At 37.8% G+C, this 27793-nt stretch overlaps 1 protein-coding gene across 2 annotated transcripts in view; it reads left to right on the forward strand.

Moving 5' to 3' along the window:
• CAP2 (cyclase associated actin cytoskeleton regulatory protein 2) overlaps nucleotides 1-27793 on the forward strand; it is a 67391-nt gene that overhangs the window by 16913 nt on the left and 22685 nt on the right. For both annotated transcript variants that reach the window (XM_053976606.1, XM_053977407.1), the window contains exon 4: nucleotides 15843-15920. In XM_053976606.1, coding sequence (XP_053832581.1) covers nucleotides 15843-15920 — 78 coding nt within the window. The remainder of the gene's footprint in view (nucleotides 1-15842; nucleotides 15921-27793) is intronic.

A 27793-nucleotide genomic window follows, 5' to 3' on the forward strand; every position in this document is an offset into this window, starting at 1 on the left:
GTGCATTTAGGCATTTGTCACTATTTCATACTCATAATTGAGTCCATATAAAATATTATTAATAATTTGTCAGCCAAGTCTTTGGACAGTCCCTAGCATATTGTTGTTGATAGTGTAATGCAAGCTGTGATATGGAGTATTTGTTAGTGCTATGAGCTTAGACATTGCACTAGCTTTCTTTACATAAAGAAACTGGTGATTCTGATTGCAGCCTACTAAATATTCTGAAATCTTAGATTCTACATTTACAATGTGGAGCAGACTATGGTTGCCTTATGCTCATGCTTATCACTGAAGCAACATCTGTGCTTTACCTTAACAAGTGGAACAAAGAGTATTTTTCTTCTGGGTGTCCTATAGACCATGTGTCCTCAGCATTATACTTGCAGCTGCTGTCTCTTTCACATAATGAGCTGAAGGGAGGGTTGTATTTTATTTCAAAAAACACCTGTTGCCTTGAAAAACCTCACATACCTGACAGACCAGAATGGTAATATGAGAGAAAGAGAGACTTCATATTATGTTAAAGAAATGAGGGATTTAACATGATGTGTTTCATGCTGATGGCTGTAGCGATTGTGTGGTTTGTGTGCCTGTCAAAAGGAAGAATTCAGACACAACTGGTATATGCTGGGGAGCCTTGTTCCTATTTTTTCAGCATGCTGTACTCTAAAAAGTCTGTTAGAAAAAACAAACAAACCACAAAAAAGAACTAATAGCTAGCTTCTGGCTCTCTTAAACACAGCAGCACAGTGGGTTTTACAAAGATTAGTTTATCAGATTTCTGCTTAGGCTCAATCTTGAGAGCAACATATTTCTCCTTCGAATTACAGTACATATACGGGTGAATCTCTGAGGTCAACTGCAGTGAAAAAATGAACCACTTTTTAAAAGGGAGAATGGTTAGGCTTTTACATACTCTATTTAAAACAAATTACCCTAAACAGCTAAGAAAAGATCTTTTCCCTGTTTTATCACTGTGGAATAAAGATCTGGTGATTATATGGATACTTTTGTGAAATGCAAAGTCCCCTACAGGCACAGATGTTATGAAACCACTTTCTGCTGTCCATGTCATAACTGTAGAGCATGTGAAGTCAGTGAAAGAGTGAATGTGGCCAGGACTGCTACCAAGCAGCTGTCTTTAGCCTGACATACCAGTGTCTCAGAGGCTGTCACCAACCATTACATGCTGTAACAGCCCTGAAGCTGACTCACCATATGTGCCAACACCAAAAACTGTCCTTCTGTCAGAATGAGGGAAATTCAAAATCAGTATAAAACAGATTGTGACTCTACAGCATAGGCCATGAATCCAGCACTGCAGAAAATGTGTTAAGGATGACAAAGAGCTGCTTGTGAAAGACATTAAGTCTACCTTTAGATTGTGTCCTATGAGAAAACTGGGTTCAAGCAGGTTTGATGGGCTCTTTGCCTTGGCAAAGCAAAGAAAGCAAGACTTTAGAAGGTCGAGAAGCAGGTTTTTGTAATGTGTTTATTATGAATTTCTTCACATTATTTTTGTTTATGTGCTATCTCAAGTGGTGGAATACTTTGGCTTGAATTTGAGTAATGTACCAGATGAGACATCAAGATAGGAAGAGAATGTACTGGTTCCACAAGAGAAGGATAGATAACCTCACATTTCCATATTTTAGTATTTTATGTGGTACAGAGCAGCGCATAATTGCAGCCTTCTGTCAAACACATAAGCTAATACTTGTCTTTTTAAAAAATGTTTATTTGTAAAAATCTTTTAACCTCCCAACCCCTCCAGTTGAAAGAACAGATTGTCTCTGTGATTCATTTATGTTCCCTCTTCTCTCATCCAAGCTATTTATCTTGGAGTGGAAAACTATAAAAATACGGATGCTTTTCCCTCCTTTCTTCCATCAACTTCCAGCTGCTGAAATGTGGAGCTCAAAACAAAAGCTCAAAGAGCTTGGAGCATTCAGAAATTCAGTTGCTCCTTATTCTGCAGCAAGCAGAAATTCAGTTGCTTCTTATTGGAAGAGAATTTCGATGCAATCCATTACATGTATGACTGCATGAACAAGGTAGCACCGAGAAGTAATTCATAGCACATTATCCAATCTGCAGGAGTTCTTTGTGTGCATGCACTTGTTTCTTGTCATGGTGAGCAGAGAAAGCAATGTGCACCCCGTAAATGTCATATGCACATACCCAGAGAATTTATTTTCTTTATCCATTACATGAAAGCAGTGACATTCTTCTCTTCTTCCCAGTAAAGTCCATGTAAATATAGAGAGCTGAAAGCAGGAGATATGATTTATGAGATATATATGCACTTTGCAAAGTGCCACTCTGGTTTGGACTATCAGTGAAGTTAAAAAGTTAAAAAATCCTACCTTCCTCTTTTTTTTTTTTTTTTTTCCAAAAGAGTAGTTATGACATGTAAAATAGCTGCATGTTGTCTTTTCATGTGAGAGATGCTGAAGAACGAGTCAGTGATGTTCATAGCCCTGAACTTTGAGCAGGATGTGCTGCTGTCTGTGCTACACCAAAAAAACCACACTTTTGCACTTTATCTTAGCTAATCTAAATGCAGACTATCAAACCCATTATTTGACTGATTCCTCATTCACAAGGCAATTTGCTTACAGGGCAACAGAATGCACAAGTGTACTCTCGTGTTCATCTTTTGTGCTCAGAGGCTGTGTGGTTTTAGGCATTGTGTTGAAAGTTGAATTAGAGCTCAGAGAGGAGGATGATGTCAACATGCCCAAAGAGAAGCTTGCTGTCAGGCTGCCTTTGCATTTCTGTGAGAGGTATTTTCTGCTACATGGAATAAACACCAAACCAAGGTGCTACTGCAGGACTGGGAAAAATATAATACATAAAAAAAGAATAAAAAGACAGGTATTTTTGACAGCATACGAAGTGTACTGAACTGAGAGAAGGAGTCTTAGAGTGCAGAAAATGGTAGCACTGTCCACCAAAAGGGAAAATAAAATCATCAGCCTTGGAAATCTGTCAGTGTTAAAGTTGATTTTGTAATGCTAATTCAGCTGTGTTTCTCACCCTATATATGTACCACAAGATACTTCATAACATGAGCAATAAAGAATGTTCAGTTTAATAGGAGAAGAAAAATGGAAATGCAATATATACAATTTAGCCAGAGAGGCTAATTTAGAGGATAGTTTAGAAAAATCTGACTTTTCTAGGAGTTTTACAACTTTTGATTGCTCTGTTCTAAAGGACAACTTCCCATATGGCCTAGGGATTGAATCTGGCTTTCAAAACAAGCAGGATTTATTGAAGCAGGAGCATGTGGTGTGCAGACATGCTTGCACCTGTTGGACTGTAAGACACCTGTTTGGGAATAAAGATGGCTCCTGAGCATGAAGGACCTGTCCATTCCAAGTCTAGAACACCACCCTCTGAAAGAGTGGGAGTTTTTCCAATAATTTTGATGGGACTTGGATCAGGCTGTTAATTTCTTGACAGTGACATTGCAGTAAATAACACTTGTTTTTCTTATTATTTAAAAAGGCAAGGAAGAGATAAAAGTCAAACAAGTATTGAAAAATAAATGCCATAGTGGCTAATACTGGGCTTTTAGTTGTGTATTGCTGGCACGAGAAACATGCACCTGTAAATTTAGGGGGGATAGTGGTGGGAATATGGAATGAGAACATTCCATACGGCATTTAGTCAGAAACATAAGAAATCAGAAACACAAACATTCAAGGCTGTCAGGAGTTATTCACAACCTGTTTTCATGGGGTTTCTTTGCATATGGAGTAGTTCCTGACTTAATCCATAAGGAGCTGCTTTCAAAGTAGTGCAGTTGATCAGGGACCATTACAGGCCATTTTAGACCAAGGTCTAAAACTATTGCCCCCTAAAAAGGATTTTATGTGTATATGGTTACTCAGTACAATGGGATTTTCTGATCTCCCAAGGATGCTAGAAAAAGGTATCATAATGATTTGAGTGGGAAACTTTATATGCAGTGTGAAAAAAAAAAAGAAAAATCCATCATTTTTGCCCAAGAAAATGTTAGATAAGTTGTTCTTATGAAAAAAGTCTGATCGTGAAGGGTTCTTTGATTGACCAGATGAATTCAGAATAATATTCAGTGTTCAGACTAGATATAAGGTCCATGTTTTATCAATCAATTTACTTAATGAATGGAGCAATTAATCAAGGCATACATTGCATTTTTGGCCATTTGAAGTCAAAGTCAGAACTGATCACATGCTTTAGCTCATGCTAATTTTGCTATCCCTATAAAGTTTTTTCATTGAAGCCCTTTAAGAGAATATTTGAGTCAACTGGCAGGAAACCAGTTTTTCTTGGTCATTTTCCAGAATAAGCAGTGTACAGACTAGAGGCATAAGAGTTCTACAAGTTGAAAACCACTGCGTCAGCTTAACCAAAAATCATAAGGTGATAAAATTACATGGCTAAAAGAGCGAGCTAAATCACAGATGGCTTTAGAGTGTGAACCACCTACACTCACAGCCACAAACACAGTGTGAGAGTGTCTCCACGAGCCTGTTGCAAAGCCATTGCCTAGGACACTTGCTGTTGTAAAGTCAGGAGAAAACTTACTAGTGAGGTTTGGCTATATGGAGTTGGCACAGAGCCAGGGTCCATGAGGAAGCCTTGGTAAGGTAATCAGGCTTTTACTTTTCTCTCTGTTTCAAAGCAGTCCAGTATTTGAGAGCATAGGTGACAGTCATCTCAGGCACTCAGGGTCGCAACAGTGAAGTGTATGGTTCTCACAGCAGTAATTTCTAGTGAACTGCCAAGTTACACTTTCTTGATCCATCAGAAAAACGAAGACAGCATCCTTGCTATTCTCATCAGCATGAACCTCTTGTGACTGAAAATTCTTTTTACTGATGCTCATAGTTCTTATTTCTCTGGTGAAAATATGAGTTGGATTAGTAACATAATTTAAACCCTTTTGTTTCAATCTGAGAAATACGAAATTTTTTTCCCCCTCTTTTTTTCTATTTTGGGACAAATGCTTGAATGATGTCATTTCTTGCTACAGGCTATGAGTAAGTCTTTTATTAATTTTCAGTCTCATTCTTTCTGAAGAGCACATGTGCACTCTTTTCACTCATCTGCCTCCCTATCCCTGACCTGCTTTTATTTTGCTAGTTGGTTGCAACTGTTTTGAGTGTATAGAAATGCTGGGCTTGGAAACTGAGAAGGCTGTTCATTGTCATCAGCAAAAAACCAAACAATGAGCTCAGAATCTGGCTCTTCAGTCAGTTTCTAGTAAAAAGGAGTTCAGTGAATAATGAGAATTAAGCCACAAGGGAAACCAGTGTGCAGTTTGAATGTTGTTTTAAATAAGCTGGGAGTGCTGTCAGGAGTGATGAGGGTATAATGTGGCCACAAACGTGCATTGCCTCTTTTTATCCAGTATGAATTGCATGATCAATATGGTCACATTTCTGAATGTTGAAGAGTTCATTAGGATAGATTAAACCATGTCATTGTCACTGCTAGCTTCTTTTAGTCTACTGACACCCATAAATGGAACTATGTATTTCCACAATTAATCTGCACTGCAAAGCAGTTTAAATACTGGTGCAGAGTTTCATAAGTTTAATTATGTGTTTTATCCCAGAGATACTGTAAAAAGATTCATTAAGCATCTTTATGTGGAACTTTGAGACTGAAATATTTCTTTCTTGTTGCTTTAATGCATGTTCTGTTTTAAAAAACATCTTAGTTCTGATCTGCTTTTTAATCACATTTTTGCCTTTCAGAGAGGCTGAGGTTCCCTCTCCAAGTACACGTAGGCTTTTTTTATTTAGCACCTCTGAAAAGGAAAATAGGGTTCAGTTGGGAAGAAATACTAAAATATTACTATAGATGTCTGAGCTTTAAGTTTTGAACTGACTTACATGTTACCAAATTTTGGTTGGGCACCTGGTATTCTTTCAAGGTGATGAAAGTGGAAGTGAGTTTACAGGGAGACAAATTCTGGCACTTTTAGCCTTTGAGTTGCTTTCAGAGAGCTCAACAGGACTACTTGCAGAGTGAGGTGGCAATGTCACCAGTTGTCTTGAAGTGCATGAGAGGCAGAACATAGAAAAAAGTCTTTTCTATATAAGAGCCTATTTGTCCAAGCTTTCTCTCTAAAGGTAGCAGAATTTCTTAGAAATCAATGGGTCTCCAGTCTTTATCAGGCAACTTATCAGACAGAGAAAGTCAAGACATCAGTTTTTCAGAAGGCTGCTCAGCAATAACTACTAGAAGAATATTTATGAAGTAAAACCTCAAGAAGTGCTATAACCTTTTTAATTTACAGAGAGAAGCATTTGAACTTCCTAGAACTTGTATTTATTAAATCAGGGACACATCTAAGGCCTGTGAAATTTTAAAGTCTTTTCTGAAATATCCTTTGTATGGATTTGGACCTTTACTGAGAAGGGTTTCTGACAGAATAGCTGGTAATAGAGAGTGGGGGTGCTTAGCAGCAGCCTCAGGGGCAAAGCAGCCCATCAGAGAAATAACCAGAGTGTCTGCAACCACAAGCAAAAGCATGTTTGTGCAGATCACAATGAGACCTGCAGGCCCCGAGGTCTCTGTGGTTCTCTGATGTGCTGACTTAAAATACGTGTTTCATGGAGGAAATATAGGTTTGCTTTTCCTAAGGGAAATGAGGTCTTTCCACAAATAGTTCCTCAACACTGGCAACCAGGTCCTCCAAAGAACTCTGAGCTCAGATGTTCATGGGAAAGAAAAAAGGCAACTGAATTTAAAAAACTGTTGATCTTGGCAATAACAAAGTTTAGACTTCATTACTTCAGTGCATTGTATGCAGTTTCTGTTTACTTAAAGAAGTAATACACTTTTTCAGAGATGCATAATGTAGCTCCAGGTAACAGGAGCAACTAGCTTCAATGGGCTGTGAAATTTTAATGTACCCCACTTTCTGTTCTTCGGTGAAATCCTGAACTGAGCTGGTTTCCTTTTGCCATCACTCTTGGAGAAACCTGCTTGGTTTTTTGTAGGCTAGTCAGGATGAAGAGCTGTAAGAGCTCTCAGGAAGACTGTGACCAACTTCCTGTGCAGGTTGGGGTACTTCCTGTCTACTCTCCCTAATACAGATTACCAAAAAAAAAATACCATTTTGTCATGGCATAATCTTTGACATGTGATACAAAGAATATTCATGTAATGTTTAAATGTATTCCACCTGGAAAAGCCTTTTACCCCAGGAGTCCTGCGTTATTTAACAAAATGGAGACAGATCAAATCTCGCTTATCACTGATTGCTGTTACTCATACCCTAATGCTCATAAAATACAGTATTGACAGTCTTTGATTATTAGAAACTCCAGCCAACAATGGTGGCCTGGTATTTTAGTGATGAAGAGAAGCCATTTGTTCTTAGGTGGTTTTATGCTTGCTTTTAAAATGTTTAGCTCTTTTTATCTGTTGTTTCTATGGTAATCACTAATGACACATTACAGAGACAGAAAATGACAGCACAAATCCCGCAGAGCTGACAGACAATTTTGTGGCTGTGTCTGGTCTATAGAGAAGCACCAGGTGCTTGTATCTAGATCAGGTTCTGCAATGTGACAATAGCACCCTTTACTTCTACTGATGTGGAGGCCTTTAAACATAGATCCATGGCTGTATGCTGTGCAGTGAGATGGCTTAGTAATCTCCATCAGGTGACTTGGTCCTTTGCAGAAGTCTGCAATGGAAATGACAAACTTGAATTCTCGAACATTTTTAAACCTGCTCAGAAAAGAAAGGTGTTGTAAAACCACCAACACTTTAGTCTGTAAATAGACCACATCTTGATAATTAGTGGACTTTTTATTTTTGCACACAATTCTCAGTATTTTTCCATGCTGAATCTTCTGGAATCCCTAACTATCAGTACATTACATCTGTTTTTGGAACTTCTCTGTAAAAGTTTAAATGAACAGAGGTCAAGAGAGTCGTAGATTTTTGGCTGTTGTCAAAGAGATTAATGAAGAATTTGTGAATCTGGAAGATAAGAAAGCAGCCTGAGCTTTAGGACAGCATCAGCTAGTCAGTAGCTTTGGTCTGGCCTTGTTCTTCCTCTCTTACAAGTGGTGGTGAAGGTTATTTGAGACGTTTTTGGAGAATATGATCTCCTGTTGCTTCACTTGGCAGTAATAAGTAGCTTGCAATGGCCCTAAAGCAAAATATTTATATCTGTTTGAAGCAGTGACAGATGAACAAAATAATTGACTGTTTCTGCTACTAATATTAATAATTAATTACTTAACAAAGCTGACATTTAAATAGTATTCATTATCTTTTAAAATTAATAGTCCCTTGAAATCAATCAGAAAAACACGTCATTCAAAACTGAGAGTTTAGAGGAAATTCTGGGACTCTGTGGCAAACTTTATTGGTGCAAATGGTGCAGAACATGTATATTCTTTACCCGAGGCAATAATACTGAAAATATGCCAAATCAGCTGTTGTGGCTTTAAATATTGCTTTACTCCAGTTCATCTATAAACTTCATGTTTCAAATGGAAAAATAAAATGGCAGCAACAATCTACCCCAAATGATTCTATCCATCTTACATCATTAATTAGCACTGAGAGATCTTAAAGAACAGTATGGTTTGAACTCCACCAGAAGTAAGAGCTCTGACTAGCTTAAGTCACTAGCTTAAGTGAAGTTTACAAAAAATTAAAGTTAATGAACTGAGATATGGATGCTACTCTGAAAAAAGTAATACTGTGCACAGTTACATGATGCAGTGTTTAATACGCTGGCAGATATAAGCATCCAGAGAGACCAGCACCAATACAATTGATAGCACTGACTGGTACTGTATAGGCAGTAGCAATGCTGAGAAATTTTAACAAAAATTCTTTAATATAGACGTAGCCATAAAGACTGAAAAACACCAAAAAACCTCAGTTTAGGGGACAGCTAATTGGTGGTAGTCAATGTATCTGTCTGAAAGTAGAAAAGAAAATATCTCAGGTAGTGTCTGGTTCTGTGAAAACCAATGGCAAATCTCCCACTGACTTTAATTTTGACTTGAATTTCAACCCTGTTTTCTGTATGGACCAGTGAGAGAAAGGTCTCAGTTTTTTTTTCTTTTTTACTTTTCATTTTCCAGAGTAAAAAGTTCTCTGTTTGGAGAACTGCCAGTGACTTTTTAAGGCTTGGTCCAGTTTTTAAAAATCTTTATCAGCCAATTAGCTGTTCAAAATAAATACCGTCTCTTTCGCTAGCCTGGGTGGTTTCTATGGCAGCCCCATCTTAACTTAAACTTTGTTCTTTTTCCATTTCTTTCCTCTCCCTTCAAGCCAGCAGCCATTTTACCACTTCACTTTGAAGAGGCTTTTGAAAGCAAAATGTAAAAGACAAACTGAGTCTCTTCCTCTGATAGTGATGTCCCTCTTAGAGAAAGGCTGGGGTCAGTGAAGCTCCAGCTGTAGTTTTCATTTGCTGAAATGAAAACTACAGTCAGTCATTGTGTCTTTTGCTAGATACAAAGGACCCATAATTATTTCTGCTGAAAATGCATTTTGAACTCAGGACTACTAAATCCCATTTTCCCCTTGTGTCCTCTTTACTATCTAGAACGGTATTTTGATTTGCTAATTATCTCTGTTAATGTTAGCATGTATATATAAGCAGATGTGTAATATTCTCCAACAACAGAAGTCCAGTAGATTCTGATGTTTATACTGCGCTTTTAAATGCTATGATTTTGAAGAAATACGGTATTAAATACAATAACATTTGACAAATTCAATATCATAAGGTCAGTAGGGTAATTTTCTTGACTAAAATTTCATTAGGAAATGTTATATTTTTTTCTCTTATTTCTATTTAGTTTTATTTTTTTTCAACTAGTGAATTTACATGTAACTTGACATCTGAGTGCATGTGCCTGTTTGTTCTTGTAGCTTGCTTGGCACATAAATAATATTTATCTTTATTGGTACTTGCAGAGTGAAGGTCAACAGATTAGATTGAACAGAACATTTAAAATGGGAAAGAGGCAGATCCATGTGTTCTGGAGAACTGAACCTCAGCAAAGCAAACTGGAAATTTTAGCTTCAGGTCCATTGCATCTACATCTGCTCAGTTTGAAACAGTGCAAGTTTGAGTGGAATTTGCACTCATGCTCCTTCAAATGGGTCAGTGGCATTGTCTTCATTAGACATCTCTCACGGAGCCTCTGGCAATTTTTCAAGCAGTGGCTTCTGACAAATATCAGAAGTTGGCATTATGTTATGACAGAGAAGGTTAAACCAGTTGCTATTTAAAAGATTCTTTCTAAATATATATGATTCCTCCATTAACCTCTGCAGGCTTAACTGAGAAGAGGCCAGTCCATGCTGTTACTGCAATGGCGACAGAGGTCACTCGCTGTAGTCAGCCATAGGTTTTCACAGCATGGAACTGGGCTGTCATGGCACACATGTCAAACTTCAGCTCTTCCAGCCATATCAGTCACCTGAGTCAGCTGTCAAACAGACCTGAGGTGAAGGATTAAGATGCATTATTCCAAACTTTACCAGTGGGGAAATTGGGGTGGTGCATGGAACGCCACATGATCCTGGAATTCAGGTCCAAAGTCACAGCCGTCTCCTCCAACCTCTAGAACAAATTGCTAAAAGCAAAGTAGGAAATGCTTTGAGGAATTTGCTTCCTTCAAAATATTCACCTCATCTGAGGAATCTGTCTGATGATTGATGTGTCTGTGTGTAATCCCAAGAATGCCAAAAGGATTACCCAGAGTTTTCAGATGTCAATTTTCTGTTGCTCCAAAACATGTCCATTTTTGTCTGCAGATAGATGTGTGCAAGTTGGTGGTGTACTCTACTCTGATAATTTACTCACGATTCCTATACTATTTTTGATACTCAAGCTTCATTACTGTAATTGAATATAACTGAAAGAGTTTCAGCTGGTTTGTTTCTGTAGCAGTCTTGTCGAAGCCACATAAGCTGTTGTGTTTTCACTCATTAGTCTTCACTGGTTTTGGTGGGGGGGCATCTCATGAAAGAGTCACCTCCCTCAAAAATTGTAGTTACACTGCTGTTACACAGCCTGACTGCTAAGCACAAGGAGGTAGCAATAAAGTGTCACGTTTGAAAGGCTACACAAAAGAAGTGGAATGGTGATAGACTGAACTAATGCATTCTTAATGAGAAGAAGCTCTTCTGTTGCTTTGAAGGAATGCAGGGAAAGAAGTATGGCATGCTCAGAAGCAGTAAAACCCTGAAAGCTGTTTTTAATGCTGTTGCAGAAAGAAGGAAGTCACTGTGGCAGAATTCTTAAAAAATTTTCTTGTAAAATGCAAATACGGTGTTAGCATGATCGTTTTGTTAAGATTTACATTGAAAGGTGAGAGATCTGGCCACTCAGATCCCTACACAGTTAAAAGCTTTTGGGAGTGGATACATTTTGGACACTAGCACAAGCCTTGCAATCAAGATATAGTCTACTGACAACTGAATGTTTCAAACATCTTGTAATAAATTTTGGATAATAGAAAAATGCAAGAAGCCACCATTTAAATGTAGCACAGGTAACTCAAAAGATGAGTGCTTGTGTGCACTCAATAGCACAAGATTTCCTAAAGACAGTTCCCAGACATTTTGAGAAAGTGGCCTTGGCCACACTCTGCACTAGAGAAGGAGAAGTAATACAGTTCTGGAGGAGAAGTGAATCCTGATTCCACATCCAACAATAGTTTTCACATACATATGAGGCATAGTCAAGGAATGTCAGTGTTTTAGGAACATCAGTGTGTATAATCCAATGGTCCGTCTCCAGCTCTGACCAAATTTCAGTGCTTCATCAAAAAGAAATGAACAATGAGACAAAAAACCAGTTGTTACTTTGTACTCAGAGTGGAGGAAAAAAATCCTCTTCAGACTCCATAGTGACCACTGGGATCTCAAAAGTGTGTATTTAATGCAGTGTAGACCAAGTGCAAACAGACACATTTTTCAAACCTCATTGATGTTACAGCTCAGTATGTGTTCAAGAATTCAATAAACAATCTTAACTTTCTATGTCTAAGGATTCTTTTCTCATGTTTATGATCTGTTTGATGAGCATTTAAAGCTCTGTCTTAAAATAATGCTGCCTCTTCGGAGGAGTTTGAAAGATCCCTTCTGAACTTCACTTTTTGCATTGCTGTAAATCTTACAAATTTGAGACCACATTTACGCATGGCCCAGTTTTCAGACCTGTGATTATGTGCTGACACTACAATTTTCTTCATTTTCTATTATTTGCATTGTGTATTAGAAAGAATTGTCATATTCCTCAGGCACTTTATTGCTAAGAAAAATAAGTGAAACTCACATTTTATCTTTATGTGACAGATACTCATTGCTTTAAAAATCCAAGTAGCTTGTCTCAGCATCAACTCTGATTTAAGCTCATCTTTTTTTTAACACAGGTGACTGTGTTAATTCTGTGCACACAATTCCAGGGGAGGGTCTCTCTAATGGTACTAACACTTCTGTAGATCTACTAAAAATACTTTGCCACATCCTCTGTAGAACTGCATACATGCTTTTCACAAAGACATCTTCCTGGTTTTTATACTTGTATTTTCCAGTCTTCAGCATTTCCATTTAATCAGTTCCATATTTACACCCAGAACTATGCACAGTTTTAAAAAGGCACCAGGAGGATTGCTAAATTTTATCCAGTTCATATTATATGTGCGAACAAAATTGTCTTACTCGTCTTAATTGATGAGTGAGTCCTTCTTGACTGTGTTAAAACCTCCTAACCCTGGGTTGCCCAAGAATGTTATGAATGTACACCTAATTCTTGCTTTTATGACACTAAGGAACATATTGATTGCTCCTAAAATTAATCCCTGAGAAACACAACTAGCAACTTTCCTCCTCTCAAGTAACACCACCTGCAATATACCTTATTATTGCCTCTGCTTATCCAGCTTCTTATCCAACTGAAGAATTTTAAATCTAATTTGTGCCATTTCCACTCAAACTACGAGTTTCCCGTGAGGACCCACAATAAGCATTTTATATGATACCCAGATAGACTAGATCTGACACATTATCCTTGTCTAAGAAATAAAGTAATGATTTCAACCAGAGGTAATCCCATTGTAATTTCTCCTGTTTTGTTGCCCTGCTTTTTAAAGTGTTAAGTTTTCTTTTATAGTTCTTTTGAAAGTTTTAAAGTTCTCATAAAAGTTCTTTAGCCTTCTGATAATGTTTACATATTTCTACTGGAGTTATCACACACTGTTCATGTAAATAATGATTGTTTTGCATTCTTCTTTGTGGGAGGAGAGAATTGATGGACTGTTGGTTTGACCAGTGTGGTTGGAGAGGTGGCAATTCCATCCTCCAATCCACGGTCACCTTTGAAATTCTATAAATACCACATGTTCGAATAAAACTCTCTCTTTTTCCTCTTTTGAACTTACCAAGCTCTGTGTACTCATTTCATTCCAATAGTGAAACTGCTTTTCCTTTTCATGTGTTTTAATCACTTGTTTCAAATCTGGTTTAAATGTTCATGGTGCTAAAGTCAAGCTAGCAGTCATGATATCACTTGACATAACTTCCCTCCCTATTCTTGGAAATATTTTCCCAATCCATTATTGTGTATTTCTGTCATCTAGTACTATCTCCACATAATATATATTTAAAATCTATTCTACTTGTGCTTCCATCTGCCAGTGTCCTCAGTAGTCTGGAAAAAAGATAATATGGATCCAATGATTCTGTCACTGAGCTGCAGATATTTTACTCCCCTTTCAAATAATGTAATTCCCATTGATTTGCCATCATTCTCCTTGGCTACCCTTTCAATATCTTTATGTACATTGACTTTCTTGAAATTAGGGAAGAGCATGTAATTCAGCAACAGATAATCTATATATCAAAAATAATGTAGACATACCAAACTTGCCCTTCAGAGCAGTGTCAGGGCTTCACTTCATTCCTTTGTTTCTTTATTGTTCCAATAGCTAAAAAAATATGTCTTTATTTTACTTTCCCATGCAAGGTACAGTTCAAAAAAGCCTTTATCCATCATTCCTTCACTGTATGTGTTACAGTGCCTGCAAAGTTCTGCTTGATAATACAGGCCTCCTCTCACTCTGTGAGGGTTTTGTACTTAGTATATTGCTTTCATTATTTGTTCATTTAGAGACTGTAACCCTTTCCTACAATTTCTCTCTCCTGCCCAGTGCACACAGATTATTTCCATTCTCAATGTAAATCCATCCTTTCCTCATTCAAATCATGCAGTTCCTCAGACCAACCATTTTCTTCGATTAATTTTTCTAAAAGTTTGCCATATACCAAGCCTTAGTTACAGATTTATTTTTATCCATCTTGCAATCTAAGAAGCACTGAATTCATTCATAATTGCTTCCTCCTCAGGAATATCAGTTTTTTCTCAGCTGTTTTACAAGGTTCTCCTCACACACACAAACCCCCCCAAGCTTAAAATAACCCACATGTTGTTTTATGAATTTCTGTACCAAAAAAAAAAGTAATCTGAAATGTCTAAGAATATCTAAACCTTGCTATTATTGATGGTATTTATGTCTCTGGCTGGAAAATTTAGGTTTCCCTTATTATTTATTTCTTTATCTATTTATAGAGATGATTATACCCTTCCAAATCTCAGGCTGTCAGACCATATTATCCCTTTCTCCCCAAATACTGTCCAAGCTGGGTCTCTTTTGCCATCTTCCTTGCAGTGACTTTCATCCTAACAGATTATGTTTTATTCATGCCATCACATTTTAAGATGAATAAACACAATTTAGCTGTTTTACTTCGCTATAACATCAAATTTCCTGACTTTTAAGTATTTTAAGTTACATCCACATGGGTCTGTATATATAATTACCTTGTTTTCTTTTTAGATTGAAAAAACCCCAAGGAAAAACAGCATGCACTTCCCCACCCTTTCACAAAGTGATTATAAATGTACCTATTCATACTAGGTTAACTTAACAGCATTTGGTTTGGCTTGGTTTGTATTTAGCAATATATACTAGTTATGAATAATTCTTTTCTATACCAGTAATGCTTTTTCCTAGTCACTACTCCTCCACCTGTATGAGGTAGAGGTGATACTGGAATACTCATTCAAATCAGTGTATATCAATAGGAATGTACAGAAAATGTATAGGGTTCAAATAAATGAAAAAGACCAGAAATTTGAACATTAGTAAACACCCATGAGTGTAGAGATTTACCACCCATCCAAACTGGTGACATGAAAGCATACTGTCAGGAGCAGCTTTAACCCAAATGCTAGAATTCTGTGAGTAGAAAACTGCCCAAAAACCTTCAGCCACCGTCTCCTATGGCCATCAAGTGTTCCCACAGATCCCGGGCAAGGAATGAATTACAGCATAGTCCCTCAGCAAATATGCCAAGCTCAACTCATCCTGAACATCACCACAGCCTAAGCTGCAGTTCAACACAAAGCTTGCAGATTGCTGTTCCCAGTGGTAATAAGTTCATGCCATGCACTTGGGTATAAGCATCACCATTAAAATGCCTAGACGTACTCTGAGGTGTTAAAATTAAGTCCTCCTGTGACTAAACATAGGAATTATAACTAAAAGCCTGCTTATTAACTCATTTTATTTCCTGTCTGAAGAAGATAGGGAATTTAACCATAGGTGTAAAAAAAAAAATTATAGCTAAGCTAGTGCTTTAATACATTTCTTCCAGTCAGTGTTGCTGTGATTTAGATGAGAAGCAGCAAGGAAGATTTGAGCTGTCACACTTGACTTTCAGCTGCCACGAAGAGGCATTGGAGGTTACAGGCTAAGGTTTAATTTATATTCCTCCTTTTGTTACAGGCAGAGATGGTACGTGCTGCTTTCCAAGCGCAGAGATCTTTCTTGCTGTTAGCATCTCAATGTCAAGAGCCTCAAGAGGTAAGGAAAGTGACCTGGAGCATCAAGAGGTAGTGTATGAAAAAGTCTGTATTGCCGTATGTTATCGATCCTGCATTTGCTTTGTTTGTTCCTTTATTTATACAGTGCACTTGGAGGCTTGCTTTCACTTTTATAAACATGGTGCTGTAATAATCAGAAAGCCATGGTCTGGGGTTAAGAACCTTTTCTGTACTAATGCATATAAGATCATTGAAGAAAGCAAAGGAGTTGTCCACTTTACGTTTGTAAGTGGGATTTGTCTTTCTCTGGAATCTGGAAGTGCCATGGAATAGAATGGCTATTTGCCAGCCCCCCAGGGATGCTACGTGGTAGACATTGAAGTCAGGGTATAAGCTAGTGAGAGAAAAACCAGTATTAGCCCATGCACTCAGTATTCCCCAAACTGAGGTCCAGGTTAGGCCAATTCTGGAAGGAAGGCAAAGCATTTTGTTAAGAAAATGAAAAATAAACTTTTATCAAGTTGATCTATATACTTGTTTCAGTGGCAACTATTTAAATCCTCCCCTCACTAGAAAGCACAGGGAAGCTGTGGAGTTGTTATGAATATCATTTGTAGTTTCTAGAAGGCTCAGGGCCAATAGCACTTTATCATTCCTGGGAATAGCAATCAGTTAGCTCTTCTGTGGGACCACCCTTGAACCTTTCTCCTTGGAATATGCAGAGAATGAAGTCTTCCCTTGCACAGTCGCATCATGGCCTTCAGTTCTGCCTTTTTCCACTAGTTCCCTGCTCCAAAGTGCATTAAAATCTGTTTTTGCAAGTCAGAACTCTGTGCACATGGTATAATTTATTGAAGTTTTGCTGTCACTATTGTTCTTAGAGACACAAATTAGAAGTTTTTCTAATCAGAATGTTTTAATGGCAAGGGGACTCAAGGAAAAAAAAAAAAAAAAAAACAAAACAAAACAAACATAGATATTCAGTGGTAGACTTCAGAGTTCCAAGCAAGAAGGGATCAGTTGTTTTTCCAGCTGTCCCTGATCTCAGGGAGTAAAAGTGGGTCATGGCTCACACAGAACAGGCAAAATTCCCATTGGTACAGGCCTCGAGCAGTCATTTATATTGGCTGTGAATACAATTGCACCCAGTGGCCCACAAAATTCTACATGTTCATAGGTAAAATATTCCCCAGTGACCAGTTTCTGATGGCCCATAATGTAATGCAATGTTCTGAAGTGTTGGGATTGTCCCAGCTCTGGTACAAGAATAAGCTTTGGGTCCTGGTTTGGCCTTCTGTGTTGACGTGCTATCAGTAGGATTTTCTCTGCTTTTCCAGTGAGAATGGCAATGGCTTCTCCCTTCTCCTACCCTTACAACTTTCTGACCTCAAGTCAGAGGTCAAGTTTGAGATTTTTCAACTGTAAAATTTAGAAATCTTTATTGAAAAATGTCAAAAAACATTGTAAAAAACAAACAACAGAGTAGAGGAAAAAGAGATTTTCCAGCAATCTAGAATGATGGTTACAGAAGCATTAAGAAAAGCAACAAATAATAAAAACCTTGTCATAAACATCACCAGAGCTGGCCATCCATATGTCTTAGTTGCACATTATCAGGCTTGCATAGATTTCTGCAGCTTGTTGAAGTACACTTTTATCATTTAACTATCCTTTAGCACAGAGGAAGTGCCACATGATATATGTGTACACATCATTCCAAAGTTAAAATACCAGAATATTACAGACTAAAGTTTCTTTTTATCAGTGAGAGCAAACTCAATCCAGTTACTTAAGTTTTTTTTAAAGACTGTTAGCTACACATTTTTATAGACATGAAAACACATATTGTTGTCCATTCTTTTTCTCTTCTTTGCATACTTTTTTTTTTTTTTTTTGCACAGATACACTCAATTATACTATGGAAAGATGTGAAAATAATTGAAGGCTGCCTATTCTGTACAAATTGAATATTTTTTTCGCACTGTAGAGAGTGATGGTTCCAGACATTAGGTTTTTTATATCTCCATCACAATGAGGAAAAAAAAATCTATTATAAAGTCACACTCATCAAGCATTTTGAAAAAGCTGGTAATCACCAGCTAACCCAGGAGAAGGAAAGAAATAGGCATCCTGGGCCTGCTCCCCCAGGACCTTATTGCTGTGATGTCATCTCGGCTCTGGTTGTATTTATAGCCTAGAGCCATGGAGTCAGTGTGGAATCCAAACAGGAAAGCTGATCATTAGTGTATCAGAATGCACAGAGTAGAGAAAAGCAAGTGAAGATGACAGCATATCTATAAATGCAAGAGAAAAGAGAGTAATTCTGTCATTCAGCTGTCTAGACTGTTTGCTTTATAATGTAAAGCTGTGAATGAGCCAGCGAGTTGCGATTATGGCATAGGAGCTTTGTAGACATTCAGAGACAGTGGTGTGGAGACTGAGGGGATTTACTGAGTTCCTGTCAGTTTGGGATGTCATACATGGTGTCTTTAAAAAAAAAAAAAAGAGGGAGGGGAAAATGAGCTGGAAAAATAAATTAACTCAGCTCTTGCAGCTTACAAACTAATGAATAAGGAATTCAAACAAAAAGAAAGCTCCTATATCTATGATAATCCTTGAATAGTTTTGTGCTCAGCAAAGAGAGAAACTTATATCATTAAAAAGTGGTATTTTTTTCCTCTGAAAATGGTGAAGTCCTAGAATTAATTTCACTCTTTAATTCATGCTATAAGTCACTAGCAAACATTTTCAAACAGTCAAGATTGCTAAAAGTTGCTTTTGTAGAGTTTTGCTTCTTGTCAATAATGTTCTTTTTTTTCATTTGGAATCTGTTCCAGTGCACAGCCTTTATTGTCTGAATATGTGAAAATAGTAGGAGCCAGGAAGGTAATTCCAGCTGGCATACCAATCTAGCATCAACTGCAATAAATTACTTTGCAGAGAGCATGTTCTGTTACTTTTTATGGTCATGTTCTATATTTGTATGTGCAGTGGAAGAGATCACATGACAAAACCACCAGTTGATATTCCTGTTTGTGTATATCCCAGCTAATGGCTGCTAGATACAGGCTCATTCAGCAAGATGGAATTTTTCAGTCCATCTACTTATTAGAAAAAAATAAGATTATTAGATGCAAAACTTCAAACATTAAAACAAAAAATGTCTGTTATAAATTGTTTACTACTATAAATAGTATAAGAGAATATATGAGTTTATAAGAGAGTGCAGAGAAGATGGGAAAATAAATTAGAATATTGTTGTAATCTGTGAGAAGTTGTTTAAAAAGATATTTTGAGACCATATGTTTGCATGTTGCTTGGGCTATTCAGAAGACAGGTTTTAGCATAAACCTTCACAAAACATTCTGAAACAGTTTGGATCTGATTTTCTATTTCCCACAGTCTAAGCCAAATACAATTCTGACTGAAATGTGGTTTTTATTTCATTGCATAATAATTTAAAAAGTTATTAGTGTTCCTGAGCAAATTTATCTGTTTAACAACTTTTTTTAATTTGCAATCATGAATACTGATCACTGCTCAAAGTCACTACATTAAATTCTTTGTGAATGGTGACTCATATACTGCCTTCCCTTTATGAGTTGTTATATTTCACTTTAAAAGTTCAAACACTTTTAAGAGTTGTTTGAGGGCTTGAGGAATCCATTGTTCCTGTGCTGAGAACAAATTAATGAGACTATTATTTTTGTGAATCAATATAAGCATATGCAGGATGAGTGTGTTCGTGGTAAGAAGTACTACAAACAGATTTAAATGACAGATGCAGTTCAGACTATAAATGATTATGTAATTTCTCATTAGAGAAGAATGCTGAGTTCATATGACTGCCAAAGCTCATGGATTTATTCCTAACATTGTGCAGACAAACATTCCAATTAAATACCTAGTTTAAATATCCAGATCCTGCACACAGGTGGGAGGAGAGGGGTGGAAAATAGTGAGAGGTAAAGGAGAGCTCTCCCTTTTTTTCCTAGAAAAGGGAGACCTCACCTCACAGAAACCCAAGAAACTGTATTTGAATTTGGACTTAGAGCTGTGAGAGCAAGTCCTTCTGTTTTTATTTTTTATAGCAAATCAAAAAGAAAAGAAATCTATTGTAGGATTAGAATAGTTGTGGCAAAATCTTTGAATAAAGGACTCATTCTCAGGATTTTTGTGTAGAAATCAAAAGATGAAGATTCACAGTTCCTTACACTCTGTCAGTGTGGGATAGCTCATTTTCTTCTCTTTCTATTCTAAAGTACTTCAATAATGGGACTCCTGGGACTTACTATTCTGCATTCTAGCAGGGTTTGTTTTCTAATTACCTTGACTTGCTTATATAATTCCATTTCCCCCTACTTTTCCTCATGCTTAGTGGGATAACCCTTACTGTTTTCCAAAAATACAAACGGTAGGATACTTCTCACCTTGTTAATTTATTACATTCTTATGCAAAAGAGTTTTGGTTGAGTTTTGATGCCATTCTCTCAGCTTGTTCACTCCTGCTAACTTGCTCCTCTGTGTCTAGAAATAGCTTAAGGAAGAATTTAGTTCAATCCTTTTAAGGTACTCAGGCCTCAAACTCAGAGAAGGTGCCAAGAGTGACATGGACAGGAGCCTGAGAGTCCTGAGCTTGAAAGGGAACCCCTTCCCCCGGTCCTGTTCTCTGAAATCTTGCCAAACTGTTGGCATACTTCTGTTATCTGCAAGCCTACAACTGCATGTGACACGTGGTCACAGCCATAGGGATGGACCAACAGTTTCCAGTCACAAACCCACTGCAGTGCAGAGGTCACAGCCTCATTTTTGGATATTGTTGCAAGCTCTTACTCTGTTTCACATCCAGATCACCCCGACAACTGTTACCTCATAATTCTGTCTCAAAATCACTCATCTGCATTTTATTAGCCTCAAATTCATTATCTTTTCAGTTCATAGAATCGTTTAGGTTGGAAAATATCTTTAAGGTCATCAATCATAAACCCAGCACTGCCAACGCCACCACTAAACTATGTCTCTAAGCACCACGTTTACACGTCTTTTAAATACCTTCAAGGATGGTGGTTCAACCACTTTCCTGGGCAGGTTGTTCCAGTACTTGACAACCCTTTCAGTGAAGAAATTTTTCCTAAACTCCAATCTAAACCTCCTCTGTTGCACCTTGAGGCCATATTCTTTTGTCCTGTCAGGTATTACCTGGATGTAGAAACTGACCCCCACCTCACCACAACTTCCTTTCAGGTAGTGGTAGAGAGCAGTAAGGTGTCTCTAAGCCTCCTCTTCTCTAGGCTAAACACCCTCAGGTCCTTAATTGGCCCCTCATAGTACTTACTCTCTAGATCCTTCACCAGCTTCATTGCCCTTCTCTGGACACACTCCAGCCCCCCAATGTTTCTTTTAGTTAACTTCTCTAGGAATCCTTGTCCCATTTCACTTTCTTCACTTGTGTTTGCCAAAACACCCAGGTCAATAAAAGGTGGATGCATTTGAGATTGACTTCTGCCCCAGGGGCAGTGCACTCAGCAGTAGGAGGGCCTAGGGACAACTAGGAATCATGGGAATGTAGAAGGGCCATGATAAGTGCAGCTTCACCCAGCTTGTATGGAATAGAGGCAGAGATTCACATCAGTGGCAGCTCTAGACTGGCTCACACTAACATCCCCCAGCACAGACTTGCCAACAATTCACATTCTGTGCAAGAATCAGGGTCCAGTAACCAAAGGTTCCTTGCACTTGTGACGTCCAGTGTACCTGTATACTCTGAATCTTCATTTGACATGCTAAGCAATTCTAGGGATCTGCAAACCTTTACTGGAATTCTGGTGTTTGTAACATAATGTCCAAAAATCACCAGGATTTTTCACTTCCTGTAGCAATGTTCATATTCAAACTGTGCCATGTGAGACCCTACTGAGCTAAGCTGATAGGACACTCCCTCTCCCATTAAGTACCATGTTCTTTATTTCTGCTAGGCACAAATCCAAACTAGTACTCTCCTTTCTCTGTGTTACACAATTCTTTCCTGGGATTTATGCACATATCCTTCTAAAAAGGAAATCACTAGGGGTACAGATGACTGAAAAGCAGGGCTTTTTGATTCACAGGTTAGTTAACTATTTTCTTTTTTTCTAATTTTACTTTGGTCTAAATCAGACCACATCTACATTTGTGAATTCCAAAAGTTATATCAGTTCCAGGACTGCTCAATGAACTGGGCAGTCTTACAGTTTGGCCAAGGATGGAAACCTGCAACATCTAACATCTCTTTCCTGGGACATGCCCCATGAAAGGTGATTGCTCTTAGCAAAGATTCATAGGATCTCAGATGTTGTGAACAAAGCAACTGTGGCTTAGCAGAATCTCCTTGCTACCTGGAATGCCCTGGACCCCACTGACATGAACTATAATCACAGCAGCAGGATTGAGGAGTAGTACATCAAAAAGCTGAAAGCAGTTTATTAGTGTAATTGTTCTTGTTGATTAATTGTGCGGTGTTGCCTGTGTTCCTAAAGCAGAAGTATCCTTTCTTGTTGAAAATACTGCCCACAGAAAGCTGCAGTGGACAAGAATACAACACACAGAACATTTGAGTCAATTTAAAAACCAGCCAGTCCCAGCCGAAGGCAGTGGGTGTGATTCTGCACTGCTGTAAACTGATGCATGCAGGTTGTATCAGGCCCTGGATTTCTCTACTGGTTAGAAGCAATTTGTCTTTCACATTACTCTCCACTTGCCTTGCCTCAGAGTTTACATTTAAAAATAAACCCACAAATGACTAAAGTAGTAATCTGTCATGTGGGGTTACAATTTGGTATTGCCTGGTTTTTCCCCACAAAGGACAAAACTGCTACAGCTGATATTGGCTGTTAGATGGAGAATTTTTGTGCTCTCCAAGAGGAATAAAAGCCAAATACCAATTAAGTCACTTTGGAAGCACACAAATGTGTCTAAGCTTCTGTGCTGATGAAGCTGACCAGACAATTATACAGATTTGTCTGTTTCATAGTCCTGCTGCTGCACAGTAGAGAGTTGAAGAGGCAAAACCTGTACTGTTGACCAATGCATCAAATACTTGTTATACCATTATGTTGAAGATTTACATTCTAAGAAAACTAGGCCATAATAAATTAACGTAGTTAGGTAGGAGGAGAGGTTTGACCCTGAAAATACCAGAATACTAGAGGGACATAAATGTAGTGATCTCAGAGAAAAATCTCACTTATGGTCTCTACAACCAGTCAGAAAATAGTTGCAGAGAAAACATTGGATTAAGGTGCAGTAAGGTAAAAAATTTATATTTTATATGTACTTAAATAAATAGGTTATTTCTCAGCCTAATCTGAACACTGATTCCATCCAGGTTATGAATAGAGTTAAAGAAAAAACATAGGCCTTTCCTAAACTGCATAACTACAAAAAAAAGTAGAAACTTAAAGTCTTCTTTACAGATTTTGAAAATACAAAAAAAAAAAAAGGGGGGAAATTACAGTTAATCAAAAACTATTTCAGTTCTAGAATCACAGCCATTCATAGCAGAAATGCATCTCACTGGTGATCTTATTCCTGTAGACACAGGATGGGCTTCTGCAAATAATTCCTCAGGGATATTTCTTTCTTCATTTACAGTAAAGGGAATCAAGTCTCAGCTGAGAGCAGATGCTTGCCTGTTAAATTGTTAGAACTGAGTGTGGTAGTTGCTATCCATGACATCTTTTATCCCTTGAAAGGATGAAATGTGGGATGGGACTGTACTAGGCTGTTTGCAGAGATAATGGCTGTGTCTACGTTAGTGTTTTAGCTCACTGTGGGACTGTATTTCTCCTTCAAATCAGCCCCATTTACTACATTGTGTTTCACATTATAGAGCGGCTTAAGGTGTACAAAGTGTGTAGAGCAGCTTAAGGTGTACAAACTTTCTGATGAAATTAAGTGGAAGATACACTCCCAGGCAGCATCTAAACCACAATTTACAGCTAGTCCCAAATTGCCCCCCTTACATGTATACTGTGTATGTTGGAGCCTCAGCACCAACTGTTTTGCTCTGCAGAACCATTCCTATTAGGCTGCACTGCTTGCCAACACATACAAAGACACTTGATTCAGATCAGCTCCATGTTTCAAACTTGCCCCTTAAAAATACAAAGTATGATGGAGATTTTTTATAAGTATGAAGGAGAAACTAACAGAACTGTACACCATGGAATAAAGGTTGTACTCACACTATTCAGGTTGCAGCTGACTAAAAGGAAGTTGATTCCAAATTCTCTGAGTTTTCTTTTGCTACTCCTTTGCCATGCCCTCATTTTGCATGACTTAAAAGGGTATTTGTTCTCTTGACATGTTTTTTTCATAATAAGTCAGGTTGATTTAAACACTGTAATAGTGAGTTGAATTGTGAATTGTGTTGCCACTCACCAACATAAGAATCCTTCAGTAAACAATCTCACCCCTCAAAACCATGTAAGATTAGCTTAAAAATACAGAAGATCTTTGAAACTATATTTTTTATTTAGCTGCTGTGTTTTGTGCCTTTGTGATTGATGCTGGCAGGTTTCCGGACAACAGTGGTCCTGAGAAAATACCCATTTTCCCAAATTAAAGCTGAGATTTTCAAGTAATCACTGGCTCAAGCAGCCAAAATTTAAGCAAGCTGTTCAGTTTACAGGCAGATTTCAAACAACACAAAACCCAAAACTTTGGCCATTCTCCTGAACTGAGTGTTCCCTGCGTGCCAGTCCTATTAAGCCTGTCACCTGGGGAATTTCTTGTGTGGGTAATCCAAATATGTGAAGGAGAAGAAAGTCTGTGTAGTGTGGTCTGTTGGAATACTGCTATTCCAGGCCATTTTATGAGAGTGGGCTGAGACTGTTAATCTCTGAAGCCAAAGCCTAAGGCAGTTCTTATAGCATGCTGGAAGTTTTTTGGAACATTTTGGGTAATCATGGCAATAGCCTTACTACTCTTGATTTTCTAATAAGAATTATAAAATATTATAAGATGGCTGGTTTTCTAGTTATTTGTGTTTAACAAGTTTTAATCATTATTTTAAAAGGAAAAAAGGATACTGGGAATTACTTCTGATATTTGTCAGTTGTGCCCATGTTGCATTTTTAAGCATTTCAGCAAAACTGATATTATAATAGGAATGGTGTTTATAAAGAGACTCTTAAATTTCTGTTAAACAACTGGGCTGGGTCTTAAATGACAAGAAATTTTATCTAGCACATGCCAAAGGCATGCTGAAGATTTTTCCAACAGTTCTGATTCATCTCCTGGAATTCAGTTTTCTTAGAGATACAATATAGACAATAATTTTATTAAGTCACCTGTTTTAATATTCATTGCAATAAAGAGATTATTCTTCTAGAACCCTCAGCACAACTGTTTCTGCATTGTAAAGCCAAACAAGACTGATTATGCCAGAATTAATGAGCCTTTCTATACCCATATGCCATATACACTGTAATTCATCTGCAGTTTAATCACTAAATAAAAATTTAGAACTGAGACAGAACTCAGTTCAGTGCTCCCTTGCAGGCTGTGTTCCTGTGTCAAACCCTTACACAGAAACCTGGAATACAAGAAGCTTCCACAAACACACACATTTTATGCAGCCATTGCAGAACAGGATGAATGCAGAGTGTTCTGCTCTGCCAAGACCTCTCATGTGGGACAGAGCTGAGCAAAGCCTCAAGCCCACTCTGGTGTCACTGCAGTGCTGAGGGAATGATTACTTTGAGAAACTTTCCTTAGCAATATGTATTTCATCTTCAAAACGTGCACAGGTTCTGTGAAATTAAATAACTCCACTACATTTTTATAAACATTTCTTATAAATATACAGTCATTTGATAGATTAAGTCCTGTGTTCTGAGGGACAGAAATAATCTCTGTGCCACTGACAGAAGATCCTCAGAAAAGTGGCTGCGAGCTTTTCTAGAAGGAATAGGAGGAGGTGTGGGTCACTGTGTGTCATTCAGAAAAATGTTTGACCTTAATTTTGCCTTCTTATTTATAGAAATCAAAGTATTCTACAAAATACAACAGCCATGGTAACACCATTTAATATCTAGGAAATCAAAGCACAGAAAGCTAGCCCAGCTCTCCTGAAACCTGATGACAATTTGGTGGGAGAGCTGCAAAGAGAACCCCCATTTAAGGACTCCCAATTCTGTGCACTATCCACAGAAATGTGCTGCCTCCCAGTGCTGTCTAGATATACCAGGCATCTGTGGAGCTGTATTTTTAGGACTGATATTATCTTTGCCTGGAACTGGGCCATGAAGATTCACAGTAAGCTCAGGACTGTAAATATCCCTCAGACTTTATGGGAGGAAAACTGGCATAATATCAAAGCAGAACAAGCACTTTCTTAAATTTCAGTTTTGTTAACTGCTGTCATACTTGAAAGATTTCCCTGAAAAATAAGAAAATAACCAAGAAAATACCAGCTGCAGCATGTTGTAAACAAACAAAAATTAGAAAGGAGAATTTCTGCAGACTTTATCATGTTATGGCAGCAAGGTCATGTTTTAAGAACTACAAATCATTGGGGTTTCAGGGCTTTTTCAGACTTAATGACTTGTGCCAGTCATTAAGTCATCAACAAAAAAATATTTTCATTTCACAGTAATACTGTAAATATTTGTTTTCTCCCAACCCATTTTGTTGTAGGGGAAGATCACATATCCCCATGTATTTCCAATGCATAGGCCTTTCTCAGAATTACTCTACCACTAAAATGTTCACACTCTGTAGGTGGATCAAAATACTTTTCAAAATGCACAGCTTCTTTTTGACATGTTTTTGAAGTGCCTTTGACCTTTGTTGATCCATAGCAAACGTGCTTATTCTAAGGTGACATAAAATTCTCTAATGCTGAAGTCTTCTGGAAAGGTGAAAAGAAAAACCTTAAGATGACAGAGATCAAGCAAGACATATGTGCCCATCATTTTGTGTGTGCCATGGCAGTCCTCAAGATCATGAGGATTAGTTGTCTCCAATAAGCACATCACAAATAGTCCTGGAAAATGTGAGAAAAATTGCAGAGTTCTGCTACATCCTGAGCGATTTCCAAGTGACGTGCCAGGGAGAATCAGGATAGTGCACTGTCTTTGGTGGGACACTGTATAGGTTTGGTGAGCATACTTTTGCAATATTATAGGGTTGCAAGGTACAGCAGTTGTTTTGCCTGTAAACTGATGACTCCATGTCCCTCAATCTGCTATTTTCTGAGTGGAAGAATTCTTCCCAGTGAATTAGTGCTCCAAATTAGTTTTTCTGAGACACTGGACCAGTGTGATTAGCATTCACTTTGCACGGGAAAGAGCTTGGATAGCTTCTGCATTCATTTTGCCTTCCTCTTCACTCCAGACACTATTCCTTCCACTCAGAAGTCATTCCCATAGACACCATTCGTTTCTGATTAACCCAGGAGAACTTCCCCAAACCATGGCTTGCAGGCAGCATATTTCCCATGAAATCCTCCCTCATTACTTGCAGCCAAAACATTAAATGTACCAAGAAGGAAAGGTAAAATTGATCTTGCCTACAGTATGTTACTTTCTCAGTCTTGTTGCCACATGATAACAGGCAACTAACAAGTAGTTTGTGTTTCTTGGGAGAAACAACTTGGTTAATAACATGAAAAACTCAAGCATCTGAAGAAGTTCCAGGGATATCAGATGAAAATCACAATCATTCTGCTAACTCTGAGCTATGAGGTTGATATAGGTCTTAATCTGGGCAGCATGTTAAAATGTTGCCAGTGCTGAGAGCAATTTTTGCTACAACGCATTATTAATACTTAATGTCTGTGCATTTTATCACTGCGACTATAGGAGGGTAATTAAACTGTTGCTGTAATGTAGAAGTTTATGATGACCTTTCTTTGTGGATGTTAAATCAGTA

The sequence above is a fragment of the Vidua macroura genome, chromosome 1, assembly GCF_024509145.1.
Source record: "Vidua macroura isolate BioBank_ID:100142 chromosome 1, ASM2450914v1, whole genome shotgun sequence".
In the NCBI taxonomy this organism is placed as follows: domain Eukaryota; kingdom Metazoa; phylum Chordata; class Aves; order Passeriformes; family Viduidae; genus Vidua; species Vidua macroura.